Source organism: Carcharhinus amblyrhynchos, chromosome 22 (assembly GCF_965287045.1).
Source record: "Carcharhinus amblyrhynchos chromosome 22, sCarAmb.v2.hapA, whole genome shotgun sequence".
NCBI lineage: Eukaryota > Metazoa > Chordata > Chondrichthyes > Carcharhiniformes > Carcharhinidae > Carcharhinus > Carcharhinus amblyrhynchos.
Window position 1 is genome coordinate 46658193 of NC_137345.1, and position 14245 is coordinate 46672437.

At 39.5% G+C, this 14245-nt stretch overlaps 1 protein-coding gene across 4 annotated transcripts in view; it reads left to right on the forward strand.

The window, feature by feature from the left end:
• LOC145357117 (zinc finger protein 76-like) overlaps nucleotides 1-14245 on the forward strand; it is a 71496-nt gene that overhangs the window by 17016 nt on the left and 40235 nt on the right. For 3 of the 4 annotated variants that reach the window (XM_080210266.1, XM_080210262.1, XM_080210265.1), the window contains exons 2-3: nucleotides 10662-10747; nucleotides 12911-12991. In XM_080210266.1, the coding sequence (XP_080066392.1) occupies nucleotides 10672-10747; nucleotides 12911-12991 (157 nt within the window). In that variant the 5' untranslated portion in view covers nucleotides 10662-10671. Of the gene's footprint in view, nucleotides 1-1269; nucleotides 1350-10661; nucleotides 10748-12910; nucleotides 12992-14245 lie in introns of those variants that run through there. The other variant, XM_080210264.1, reaches the window with a different exon arrangement.

The following is a 14245-nucleotide window of genomic DNA, read 5'->3' on the forward strand; positions in this document are numbered from 1 at the left end:
AACCACATTGCTGTGGCTTTGGAGTCACATGTAACCAACCCAGCAAAGGATGGCAGATTTCCTTGTCTGAAGGACATCAGTGAACTAGATTGGTTTTCACGACATCGACAATGGTTCCATGGTCACCATGATTAAGATGAGTGTTTAATTCCAAATCTTTTATTAATTAAATTTAAGTTCCACCAGCTGCTATGGGGTTTGAACCTGCTTTCCCAGAATATTAGCCTGGACCTCTTGGGTATCCCAGCCCAGTAATATTGCTCCTTATTTTTGGTAGTTTCCCTACCAATTGAGCTTTGAACTATAAAACACCATCTGTGAGTAGCGTTAGTGTGAGTGTTTGTTGAGGTCAAGATTCTTCTTGTGTGACAAGCAGATTGTCTGAAAATGTATTTATAAATGTTTTTTAAGTTCCACTATTAACAATAAGATATTCTAAAAATGTACTCTGAAAGTTGGTGCTGCACATTTATTTGTTTGTTTGGGGAGGCAGTAGCGTAGTGGTATCATCGCTGGACTTGTAATCCAGAAACCCAGGGTAATGCTGTGAGGACCTGGGTTTGAATCCCATCACAGCAGATGGTGAAATTTGAATTCACTAAAATCTGGAATGAAAAGTCTAGTGATGACCATGAAACCATTGTTGATTATCATTTTTAAAACACCCATCTGGTTCACTCTTGTCCTTTAGGGAGGGAAATCTGCCATCCTTACCTGACCTGGTTTGCATGTGACTCCAGACCTACTGCAATGTGGTTGATTCTTAAATCCTCAGGGATGGACAATAAATACTGTCCAGCCAGTGATGCCCACATTCCATGAACTAATAATAAAGTGCATAACTTCCATGTATAAATAACTTAAAATGTTATGAGGGAAGGAGTCATCCAATTCCTTTTGAAATGCACAGATAGGAAGAATTATTGAAAACAACTTTTTTGGAGAAAAGACCAGCTTGTTGGTCAGAGGGTTTGTTCGCTGGTTATTCTCACATGCTGGATACTAACATGTTAATTAAAAAGTGTTACCCTTTTGGATGAGTTTTGTACATATAATCATAGTTAAATAGACACATTCTGATGTGCTGAAGTTGAAACTTCCCTGTAAAAATATAAAGTTTTACGTTTGGTGAAATGTATGAACTTGGACAGGATGAGGAAAACTTGGCTGTGAGTCAGGGATAGTATTGAAAACTATGCTTGCCCTAACATGAACAGACAGGCAGTTTTTATTTTGATCCGAAGTGGTTGAAACTTCAGTAAAGTGAAATGAAGGTGGAGATATGAAGTTATGCTGCGAATTATATTTACTACGCAGAAAATGATCTGTTGGCTCAGTTGGTCTGCCTGGTCAGTTTATGCTCCACTTGAGACTTCTCAACCCTCCTTCATTAAATTCTGTCTCCATATCTTTCTATCCCTTTCTCCTTCGGGCTTATCTAGGTTCCCTGGAAATATCTATGCAAATTCCACATTCTAACCACTTTTCAAGTAAAGATATTTCTCTTGAATTCCTTACGGGATTTTATTAGTGGCTCTTTTATAGTTACGGCATCTAGTTTCCAACTCCTTCGTTATCTCTCCTCCAACCTGATGGTTAGAACCTCACAATTCTGGAATTATTATTGTAAATCTTTTTTTCACTTTTACCAATGCCTCCTTTTTTTTATAATATGTCAGCCAGAACTGTTCGGAGTCCTCCCAACTCTGGTCTAACCAAGTTTTAACATTACTTCCCTGCTTCGCAATTCTAGTCTTTTAGAAGTGAACCCCAGATGTTCATGCATTTCTCATGGTCTTTTAACTTGCAATTTTTTTGTGTATTTGTATTCCCAGACCACTTTGCTCCTGTTTCAATTCTTATTAGATCATTTGTATCATCAGGACAGATTGAGGATAAAACCAGGTCCTGGACTGTGAGACTGAGTAATATGTTTACTGGTGCATTTATTCACACAATCTTATATGCCAGGCCTTTTCGAAAATGAATTAACAGTCCTCAAACTAGCAAGTACCCATGAAAGTATAGTTCTTTATAGTTGCAATAACCTTTGCAACTAAGTTAAACACTATTTAAAATTGAAATTATTTACATTAGCTTATTCTGACTTTTCTAGTTATGTTATACTTTTCTCCCTGTAATTAATACCTTTTTTCTCTTCGAGATATTTTTTCAATTTAATTAATGATTCCAGGGCCCACTGGCCATTATGAAAAGTGAGAAATCTGCCCCTGTTTGCCTGAAAACAGAATCTGTGGTTTTGCTTTTGGATCATTTGAGATTTAGAATGCTGCAGATTATGTCATCAAAAACAATTGTTGATGTGATTTTCTAACTTTATGTGGAGATTTGTTATCACAAGATGAGCTGTCTCCTCCACAAAGCTAGCAACTAGTTATGTCTGAAAATTTGTCTGTGACATATGCCAATTTAACACATTCAACTATCTCTATTAATAACTAGCTATAATGTGCCTTTTCATAGATTATATATTTTCTCCTTGATTTGAGTTATTATTGTCATATGTATGAACTTACAGTGAAAAGTATTGTTTCTTGTGCGCTACACAGACAAAATATGTATACTGTTCATAGAGAAGGAAAGGAGAGAGTGCAGACTGCAATGTTACAGTCATAGGTAGGGTGTAGAGAAAGATCAGCTTAATGCAAGGAAAGTCCATTCAAATGTCTGACAGCAGCAGGAAAGAAGCTGTTCTTGAGTCAGTTGGTACGTAACCTCAGACTTTTGTATCTTTTTCCTGAAGGAAGAAGGTGAAAGAGAGAATGATATACATATATGAAGTCACATCTGTCTTACATCTGGACTAGTTTTGGTATTTAATGTTTTCAAACTGAGCCTTGTGTTTTTTAAACTTGATGATTGTGTACTCAAACCTATGTTTTTATAGAGTTTCAGTAAATGTTATTAAACAACAAGGTTATTTTTCCTTTCGGTCTACAACAATGAAAACATAATTAGTGACAGCCTAATACTTTACTGAACACATTGAAAGGATGGATTCGGATGTTTAAAAAAAATGAAGGACATATATGGCATTTAGTACATCAATTATATTTTTCTGCTTGCAAGATGAATAAAGATATTGACTAATATTACTGCGGTAATATTTTTAAATAGAAAAACAGGGAGCAGCTTATGTGAAGAATGCATAATGTGAGAATAATAGACAATCTACAAGTCCAATTGGGTTTTGTTCAGACACATTACTGGTACAGCAACATTTAAACATTCTAATGCAGTATGTCATTTATTTACGATGTATCTTCCAGCCACGTGTAATGCATGATTACAAAAGAAAATGAATGCTGGGAAAAAAACAATATTGATCTGGTTTTAATAGCCTAGGACTGTGTTTTACCAGTTCTTTGAACAATATGTTTCCTTTTTGTATGTTAATATAAATACAGTCACTTTGAGAATTGTATAACCGAGAAATGATTGTGGTTTTAGTGAATGAATGTGTAACACATTCAAATGAATGAAACTTCTTTCCGGCTAAGAAGAGTTTAAATAAATGTATCAATGTCTACATTACAATAACTGAGGAGTGTTATGTTAAGCAACAATCACAGACAGGGATTCATAGCCTATCTATGTGAAGGTTTGAAAGATTTATTTAATGTCAAATGCTTTCTGGTTTCCCATTTGTAATTAGCTTAGCATTTCTAAATTTTCACTCAGACTACTACCACATAGCAATCTTACTGGTAGCAATATTTCTATAACAATTAAGAGTACTTGTACACACTGTACTTATGTCATCAATTTCAAAATCAAGCAAAATGTTAGAAAATGTTTATGTATAGAATATTAATCATTAGTTGTTGAGGGACATGGAGTTCTTGTCTAGGGAGAGGAGGAGCTGGATTCAGATCTTCACCCAAGTCGGGCCAAACAGGATAAAGGGTGCAAATGGTTCAAGTTGAGATCTACTTCAAAGTTTATATCTATTTATTAGCAAGTTATAAATCAACAGTTGTTCATGTGTGTCTTTGTAATTGCTCTAATATTACAACTGAGAGCTGGATTATATATCTTGTCAAATCTTAAGCTGACAGTAGTTGTGGATATAACTCTTCAGTTGGCGATGTAAATCTAAACTGACTTGTTGGATTTTTTTAAATACTTCCTAGAATGTGAGAGTTACTGCCATGTTAGCAATTATTGCCCATCCCTAATTACCTGAAGTGGTGGTGGCCCGCCTTCTCAAACTGCAGCAGGCCATGTGCTGTAGGTACATGAGATATGGGCATCACTGGCTGGCCAGAATTTATTGCCTACCCCTATTTGCCCTTGTGAAGTGGAGCTGCCTTCTTGAAATGTTGCAGTACAACTGGGTTGCTAGGCCATTTCAGAGAGCAGTTGAGTCAACCACGTTGCTGTAGCTCTGGAGTCACATGTAAACCAGACCAGATAAGGAAGGCAGATTTCCTTCCCTAAAGGACACTAGTGAACTAGATGGGTCTTTCCAACAATAGTTTCATGGTCAGATCATTTGTATTGAATTCAAATTCCACCATCTGCCTTGGTGGGATTTGAACCTAGGTCACCAGAACATTAGCTGAGTTTCTGGATAAATAGTCTGGCGATAACACCACTAGGCCATCATCCCCCCTGTCAGGGAAGGAATAATTATAGATATTTAAGTAGTTAGATGTTACAAGTGGTAATGTGCCCACCCTTCTGCTTCCCTGGTAGAGCTTCGTGACATTAAAATGGTGCGGCAGTGAACCCTGTAGATGATGCACACTGCAGACATGATGCATTGGTGATGGAGAGTAAATATTTAAGGTGGACATTTTAGTGAGAGGCAACATTGTTTTGTGAAGGGGAGGTCGTGTCTCACAAACTTGATTAAGTTTTTCGAGGAAGTGACAAAGGTGATTGCTGAGGGTAGGGCAGTGGATGTTGTCTACATGGACTTCAGTAATGCCTTTGACAAGGTCCCTCAAGGCAGACTGGTGCAGAAGGTGAAATCGCATGGAATCAGAGGTGAGCTGGCAAGGTAGATACAAAACTGGCTTGGTCAAAGAAGACAAAGGGTAGCAGTGGATGGGTCCATTTCTGAATGGAGGGCTGTGAGAAGTGGTGTTTCTCAGGGATCAGTGCTGGGACCTTTGCTGTTTGTAATATATATTAATGATTTGGAGGAAAATGTAACTGGACTGATTAATAAGTTTGCAGACAACACAAAGGTTGATGGATTTGCAGATAACAATGAGGACCATCAGGGGATACAGCAGGATACAGATCAGTTGGAGACTTGGGCAGAGAGATGGCAGATGGAGTTTAATCTGGACAAGTGTGAGGTATTGCATTTTGGAAGGTCTGACACAGAGAGGAAATATACACCAAATGGCAGAACTCGGCAAAGGAATCTGGGTATACAGGTACACAGGCCACTGAAAGTGGCAATGCAGGTGGGGAAGGTAGTCAGGAAAGCATACAACATGCCTGCCTTCATCGGCCAGGGTATTGAGTTTAAAAATTGGCAAGTCATTTTGCAGCTTTATAGAACCTTAGTTGCCAGAAGGATGTGGAGGCTTTGGAGAGGGTACAGAAAAGATTTACCAGGATGTTGCCTGGTATGGAGGGCATTAGCTATGAGGAGAGGTTGGAGAAACTTGGTTTGTTCTCACTGGAGTGATGGAGGTTGAGGGGAGACCTGATAGAAGTCTACAAGATTGAGAGGCATGGACAGGATATTCAGAAGCTTTTTCCCACGGTGGAAGAGTCAATTACTAGGAGATATAGGTTTATGGTGCGAGGGATAAGGTTTAAAGGAGATGTACGAGGCAGATTTTTTACACAGAGGGTGGCTGGAACTTGTTGCTGGGAGAGATAGTCGAAGCAAATATGGTAGTGACTTTTAAGGGGCGCCTTGACAAGTACATGAATGAGGTGGGAATAGAGGGATATGGTCCCCAAAGGGTAGGGGGTTTTAGTTCAGTCGGGCAGCATAGTCAGTGCAGGCTTTGAGGGCTGAGGGATCTGTTCCTGTGCTGTAATTTTCTTTGTTCTTTGTTGCTTGTGATGGATAGGTTGCAAATCAAATAGGCTGCTTTGACCTGGATGTACTGATCTTCTTGAGTGCTGTTGGAGTTGCACTCATCCAGTGAAGTGGAGAGTATTCCATCACATTCCTGACTATGCCTTGCATACACTGGAGAATTTTCCTTCTGATTCCCAGTGGCTTCCAATTTTACATTGAATGCCGTCATTCTATTGGTATTTTGGAGATTGCATTTTGTCATTTTATTTTGTGAGAAAGCGAACCAGTAAGCCTACCCCCTGAATAAAACGGCGCTATGAATAAACAAGCATCCTAGATTATTAATCAGATAAGAGATTGGAAAGCTTTGTAGGCAGTTGAATTGAAACCCAGTTCCACTATCCCTCCCAGAGAAATATGTAGAAGCAAATTGCAAGTAGCCTAAGTGGATTCATGCACAAATTGGCAAAATTTTCACCAGCTTGTGAGGACAAGGGATGCTTTCTTTGGAAGAGTCTGAGAGGGTCTTCTGAGCAACAGCTCTATGTTGGGCTGAACCAGGAGCGGTGCCTTTGCTCTAGAACAATGAGTGCTATAAAACTCAGCAAGCCTGGCAGCATCTGTGGAGAGAAACAGTTTAAAATTTTGAGTCTGATCACACCGAGAAGTTATTCTGTCTGAATGCCCGTTATCCTGGAAGCAGCCATGATGCCTTCATCCTTCAAAAGGCTACACTACTCACTATCTGGGGCCTTCAAGGAAGACTGAAGGCTATGTATGGCTTCTGAACCCCTACTGGCCTTACATCACAAGGTCAGAGGGCTGTTACAATACAAAATAAGCCCTCAATTGTTGCAACCCCAGACAACACTCCTAATTCTTATGATTTCGATAGAGTCTAGTAATGTTTTAACTTTTTTAGAATCCAAAAACCTAAATATTTAGTGAAAGAATGAAGCTGCAAGGTTCACATTTGAAAGCAAAATAATTTTACTCACAAAAATCAAAGATTGTGAATGCTAAAAAATACACCTCACCTTAAATAACTCCATTAACAATAAAAGTATAATGAATTTAGTTACTTCTAATCTAAATTAAACTCCTTAGATCACCTTTCCTTCTAAATGCATTGGACTTATGGCCCCTAGTCAGTTTCTTACTTAAATTGGAAGATAAGCCACTTGTTCAAGTACTGCTTTAAAGATTCATACAAGGTTTGAGATTTCTTGGACCTTGCACTTCAGGCAAGCTTTCCCCTTCATATCTCCTCAAACCATCCTATGGTTGCAAATTTCCCATCAGCACTGGTTCCTCTTGTGTCTTAAATGTAGTTATCTCGGGTCAAACTTTCCTGGTTCTATTATTCTCTTTCTGTAGAGTTTCATTCTAAAACGATTACTGCAGACATTCAACTCACTGTTAGGGGTCCTTCAGCTAACAAAAGTTTAAAATCTCTTAGCATACACACAAAATTTCAACAAAACTCCATTTTTCTGTTCTGCAACCAATTTGTTCTAAAGCCTACTAAACTGTTCAAGTACAGAATCACACTCCTGTAATTAACTTCTGGTGACTTTTTGTCTCTGTCATTTATCTCCCAGGCAACTTGGTCACATGATAATTTACTAGAAACTAGGTAGCTGAGTAGAAATCATTTTCTAGAGGAATATATTTCTTCAAGGGACCGTCATCACAACACAAAATGTTAGCTTTATCTCCCAAAAGCACATGGACTATCACAGGGCTGTTAATGAAAACAATGGAACCACAAGCCAGCAATCTGCAGCAAATTCATGTCGAGATCACTTAGTGGGTGGAACTGTCTGCTATATATGTCTAAGAGAGTCGTCATATGTATGGTATTGAACTGTGCCCTCCACAAGCTCCCTATTATGAGGATCAAACCACTTCCCTGGGATCAGAAGTTCACTTTGAGGATAGAGAGGGAAAGAGGAGGAAGGAGAGTAACTGCAACAGGTCAGGGTGAGACAGACTGCATAGTGAAACTTCACCTCTGTTGACCCATCTGCAACATGGACCATCCCTCATAATACATCTATTTCTGATTTCCCACAAGAAAATCTCCATGTCTATCTCATCCAGTTAAAGTTTATTTATTAGTCTCAAATAAGGCTTACATTAACACTGCAGTGAAGTTACTGTGAAATTCCTCTAGTTGCCACCTGTTCAGGTCAATGTACCTAACCAGTACACCTTTCAGACTGTGGGAGGAAACTGAGCACCCGGAGGAAGCCCACGCAAACGGGAGAATGTGCAGACTCACCACAGACAGTGACCCAAGCCAGGAAACGAACCCGGTTCCCTGGCGCTGTGAGACAGCAGTGCTAACCATTGTGCTGCCTCATTTGATAAAGGCCACAGAAATAATCTGAACACACAATCTTTATCCTGCAGTACATTAATAGTGCAAAAAAAACACTTGTATGTAGTCTTTGTGGTCATCTTCTGGGTGCCTTTTCCTGGCCTGGTGCACTAAGACAGTAAAAGATAAAGTCACATATGACTAGTGGCTACTCTTCCCTTTTGAGGGGGAGAGCTGACTGGTGGTGATTTAACCTGAGGAATGACCACACCTCAGGCAAGGGGCAAGGTTGAGAGAGCAGAGCCTTGATGAAAAACCTCAACTCGCTAGAGTAATTGAACCCATGCAGTTGATGCCGTTCTGCATCACTAACCAGCTGTCCAGCCAACTGACCCCCCCAGAGAACATGTACACAATTTATGGTTCTCAAAGGGTTAAACGTGAGATCCCGTTACAGGCTGAAAGAGTTTATAGTCTAATGCAGTCATGTAAATAGACTGTGCAGTCAAGTGCTTCAACAAGTCTTTTCAGTTTGATTGCTGAATAAACATGCTAGCCCAGTGACTGCAGCATGGCTGTTGGAAGGCTGCTGGTTTTCACTGAGGGTGACTCTTGCAGAACAACATCAAGTCTCTCGAACTTGAGGGTCCATCCTTCGACTGTGCTGTGGAGACGTGAATGGGTCAGTCTGGAAGCACTGCCATGGCAACACCAACCAGTACCATAGAGGAATGGACTCAAAGCTGCTTGTGATGCCCAGTGCTACGGTGCAGCAGGCCTCTTTAATATTGTAGTGACACAAGGCTATATGGCATACTTGCCAATGTTCTAAGCATCTCGGTATAAGTGTTCATCTCCTGCAGACCGCTGCAAAGAGATCTTCATCTGAGTACCCTGTAGCAGAACTCTGATCTTGAATACAAGGTTTTCACATATGAGCTGCCCCATCCCCTGACTAGGATGTAGCCCACTCATATCCAATGATTCATCATTTAAATCACTTCAGATCATGACGCTAGAGTTTCCAGGTACTGCTTCCTTTAGTTTTGAATGCAAAATAGCATTTTCCCAAATAGGTTTTCCACACTTTGACAATTACACTGATCAGTTTTGTCCATCTACCTTTGTAGGACAGAGCCTCGTGATCAGTCATTGTAACAAAAATACAGCTAAAGTATAAGATAGTACCGAATAATGATATCTGAAGTCACCGTAACCTGATGTCCCTTGACTCCTCAGCAGGCTTGCCCCAAAGTTCCAAAAATTGCCGACAAAGCTGATTTCAGAAGTGTTCCACTTGATGAAAATACTGGGAACAGGAAAAACAAATTTCCACTAGGGCTGAATCAGAAGACATACATGTGGGCTCTCAATCCAATTCTAATCTGAACTTTTCCCTTCCTGTGGGTAGATCATATGGCCTCATTTTTATACAGGAGGTTTATATTGCCATGAAAAAAACAGGTTTTGGTGATTCCCAACCTCATTCCCAACTCCAGGAGGGCACAAAAGCCAGATCAGTAATGTTCAAATACATTCAGTCTCTTTGACTCACTTGAATGGGCTATTAAAACACTTTTGGAACTGCTACCAGTCCATGGTGCTCTGGACAATGTCCTCACTGCATGTTCTTTCTCAAGGTCAGCCCAGAGGGCTTCTTACCTGTGCGGGGGAAACATGGCTTCACTCCTGTCTTCAACTTCCCAGCAGAATGCATATGATACATCATCACTGAATGTGGAGCTCTCTGTTTCTCTTAGTGCAATATAACTTCCCTGTGAATGGTCAAAGGCAATAATCCTTCATTGCTGCAACTCCCTTTCATCAGGATAGTGCCAGTCAGTATGGGAGGCTGTCTGGAAATCATGCTTTCTGCAGAACATTGTCCAGCTCCCTGGACTGAGCAGGAACACCTGCACTGAAATCAAGACCAGGGCTGTCTGGAGGCTGCAGTTTTCCATGAACAAGATGGAGACCAGGATTATCTGGGGGCTGCAGTTTTCCATGCCACAATGGCACTCATGATGTGGGTAAAGCAGGTTTCTGTTTTGCCCTCCCTGTTTCCAAGGGGCTGAAGGGACACGCTCAACTATGATCCCTCTGTCCAAAAATCAGGGTGGTTGAATGTTGTACTCTATGTCCATCATATTAAAATTATGTTTCCAAATTTTGTATATTCTATGTATACGTATTTTATGTAGTATTAAAAAATTCCCTATGTACTTCCTTATGCTTTTGTAGTGTGAAATTATGATGAAGACGCTGTATGCATTAAGTTGTTTGCATTCAGTACTGATTCATACAGGTGCTTTGTCATTGTTTTAGATTAAACTAGATGATGGAGAGCCTGAGCCTACAAGCAGTGACTCTTACAGATGGATCTACAGCCTACATTCAACATACACTAAAAGGTAAGCATCCCGTGGTGACTTAGAAATAACAAAGCAATGGTTAAACATATAGCATCAGGGATGGAGTGTTGGTTTGGAGGTTCAATTTCTCACTCCCCTAAGTTGCCAGTATCATTTCTCCTTGTGCAGCATTGAGTAGAGGCTAGGCGTCTCTCCAGAGCAGAGTCAGTCTCTGCCAAAGAGTGCCATAGATGGTGACCTGAAGAAGGTTAACTGTCCATGAGATGCACAAGACCAAGATTACCAAATAGAATTGGAGCTGGGGTACAAGTGTGAAGGGTATAAACAGGGGAATTAATATTTACATATACTGGATAGACATTTTCAAAGTATACATGTTTATTACATTCAAATTGTACAATTTCTGGAGAAAAATATGTAAGCAGAGGCACATTGTGGGGAGAGGATTGCACGTGAGAAGTATCCTTTAGTTCAATCCTAAGGTTTAAAGAGAACTGTTGAAGCAAGTCCAATGACTTTTCTTTTGAAAAAGATCTTCTGAAGTTCCTTTCGTTGTGCTTTCCTACTAAATACTGCATCTCATTTTGTAAGATCAGCTGTTGTACATCACCCAGCAGCACATACTGAGTTACAACGTCTGCAACTATTGTAGAATAATTTGTTTATTAAAAGTCTTGTAGCACAGTGGGAAGAGTCCCTACCTCTAGGCTAGAAGCTTTAGGTTCAAGCTCCACTTCAGAGCTTGATGGCTACAGAAGGTGCATTCATAATGTGGCCAGACAGATTGATTACCAGCCTGTAAATCCTTCCAATATGCTTGATGGTACGTGGTAAAGAGCGGGAGAGTTTCCTGGTCAACCACACTGCAAAAGACATTGGCAAACCACTGCACCAAGCATAATCATGGACCAATCCAATGGAAATACACAGTTGCCAATGCCGTCTTAAAACACGATACTTGAAGGAGGAAGATTATCTATTAAATTTAATATCATTTACAAACTTTTAGTTTTCTAGTAACTGGGATGTTGAAATTGACTAAGCCAAATGAGTAATCCATAATCCATCTGTCAGAATGTTATGTTATTCAGCTATATTATTGGCTAGATTTTTTTTCAAATACTTGTCCCTAATATCTATTACAAGACTGTACCTTTTTGCAGCTTTTAAGGTAAAATGTATCTCATTATTTAAAACGTTATATTAGACTGGGGAAAATGCTAGAATCTGTTTATTAGGGAAGTGATAGTAGGGCACTTGGAAAACCATTCTATGATTAGGCAGAGTCAAGATGGTTTTATCAAAGGGAAATAGTGTTTGATGAATCTGATTTTTTTTTGTGAAGGTATAGCTAGCAGGGTAAATATAGGGGAACCAGTGGATATAATGTGTTTGAGTTTTCAAAAGGCACTTGATTAAATGCCAGACGAAGGATTGTTTACGCAAGTTAAGAATTCATGAGGTGACAGAAAACAAATTGGGAATAAATGGGTCATTTTCAGGTCCTCGGGCTAGTACTAATGGGTTGTTGCATCCATCATTGCCGGGGCCTTGGCTACTTACAGTCTATCTTAATGACTTGAATAAAGAAACCCATGTATCCCAAGTTTGTTGATAATATGAAGGTAGATGGGGAAAAAAGTTGTCAAGAGGACACAGAATCTGAAAAAAGATACAAACAAGTTAAGTGAATGTGCAAAAAGGTATAACGTGGGAAAATATGAGGTCATTTAAAGATTGGAAGAAAAGCAAAACAGAATATTTCTTAAAAGATGAGAACCTATTAAATTCCAGGAATTTGAGTGTTCTTGCACACGTAACACAAGGTTACCAGTAACCCATAGGTATAGCTACCAGTTAGGTAGCAAATGGTATGATAACCTTTATTGAAAGGGATTGATGTACAAAAGAAGCTTTGCTTCAGTTATAAAGGGCTTTTCTGAAACCACAGCTGGGGTACTATGCACACTTTGTTTCCTTACCCTTGAGGGAGTGTGACAAAAGTTCACTAGTTTGATTTCTGAGATGAGAGGGTGTCTGAAGAAGAGAGATTAAATAGAATGGGCCCTGTAATCTATCGAGTTTGGAAGAAAAAGAGGTGATCTCACTAAAATTTAAAGATTCTGGAAAGGTTTAACAGGGTAGATGCGGAGAGAAACTTTTTATCCTGACAATGTGTTGATTTTTGAATATATTTAACAGATGCAAAGCTGGTTGAGGGGCAAACTATTCAGCTGGAAGATGGTACAACAGCCTACATCCAACAAGTTACAGTACATAAAGGTAACAATGGCAGTTACAGACAGAATATCCATTAATACTAAACATTTGTCCAGAGTATGAATGAGAGTCAGTCTGATTTGGAAAAGTACAGGTGCATTTTATATACAGTAATGTCTACTGGGCGTGCCAACACTTGTGTTTTCAGTCAGGTCGGGTTGCAACTTTGTCATTGTCCTCCTGCTGCGTGAAGCAATTGCAGATATGTTTTTGTTCATTTCACTGACAAATATGTTGGGATATGGTTTGCATTCTGGGCTTAAGAGTTTGACACGTAAGAAACAGTTCATCCAAGACTATCCCCACAAAGTAATGCCGCTTTTATTTATAAGAGGCACAATGATGATTCCCTAAAATGGAAATCTGTTACAAAGACAATATAGGAATGGGCTTTTTGATGTTCAGCCTTTTAATTAATTACAGATTTGTTCCCTTTAAGTAGCCAGATCAAGTCACAGAGTTTTTCTAACAAGTGTTTATTCCAGCTATATAGCAAGGACTCTGGAAAGCCAGTTAGTGGCCAACCAGAGTACAGGATTCAGGAATACACAGGTAGAGATACTTTCACATTTGATTGAGTAATTAATACATACCAATCAAAGTATGGGAGTTATTTCAATCACTCGCAACTATTGATTAGGTTTACGTCCTGCATCAGATACAAATGTTAAACACCAATTAGCACCATTGCACGCCTGCTTTATTGAATCCAATCAGCATGAGGATCTAACCATGTTAGCTGACATTGTTAACATCTTGGCTTGAGTCTTAATTTATAGATATGAATTGCCTCTCCCGTGTCCAGGTATCTGATTTAACAAATTCTTTCAGACTAAGCATAAATAAATAAACCTACACTCCAGAGTTTCACACTCTGAAGGCCATGTCTGTCATTTGGACAGGCTAGCCTTGTCTCACTGTGAGATTTCTGTTTGAAAACTAACAGCCCCAGTTTAGTGCCCTGGTGTACTTGTCCTGCAGTTAAACTGTGTTTGCTTTTTCTGATCAACTGCACATTTTAACTCTTTCACTTGATGTGATTATTAATATGGCGACTAGTCCTCTTCAGTTCGGCTGAGTAATTATTAGTATGGCTACTATGTCCCTTCAGAGCTATTTGAAGCATGAACACACAATGGGATACAAACAGTATGGGTGAATTTGAATCCAAGTCACTTTGCTATGGGCAGAAACTGAACAGAGTGCAGGTTCTTCATAACAGGAAAGGGAAGGGGGAGGTAAAACTGAATAACTATA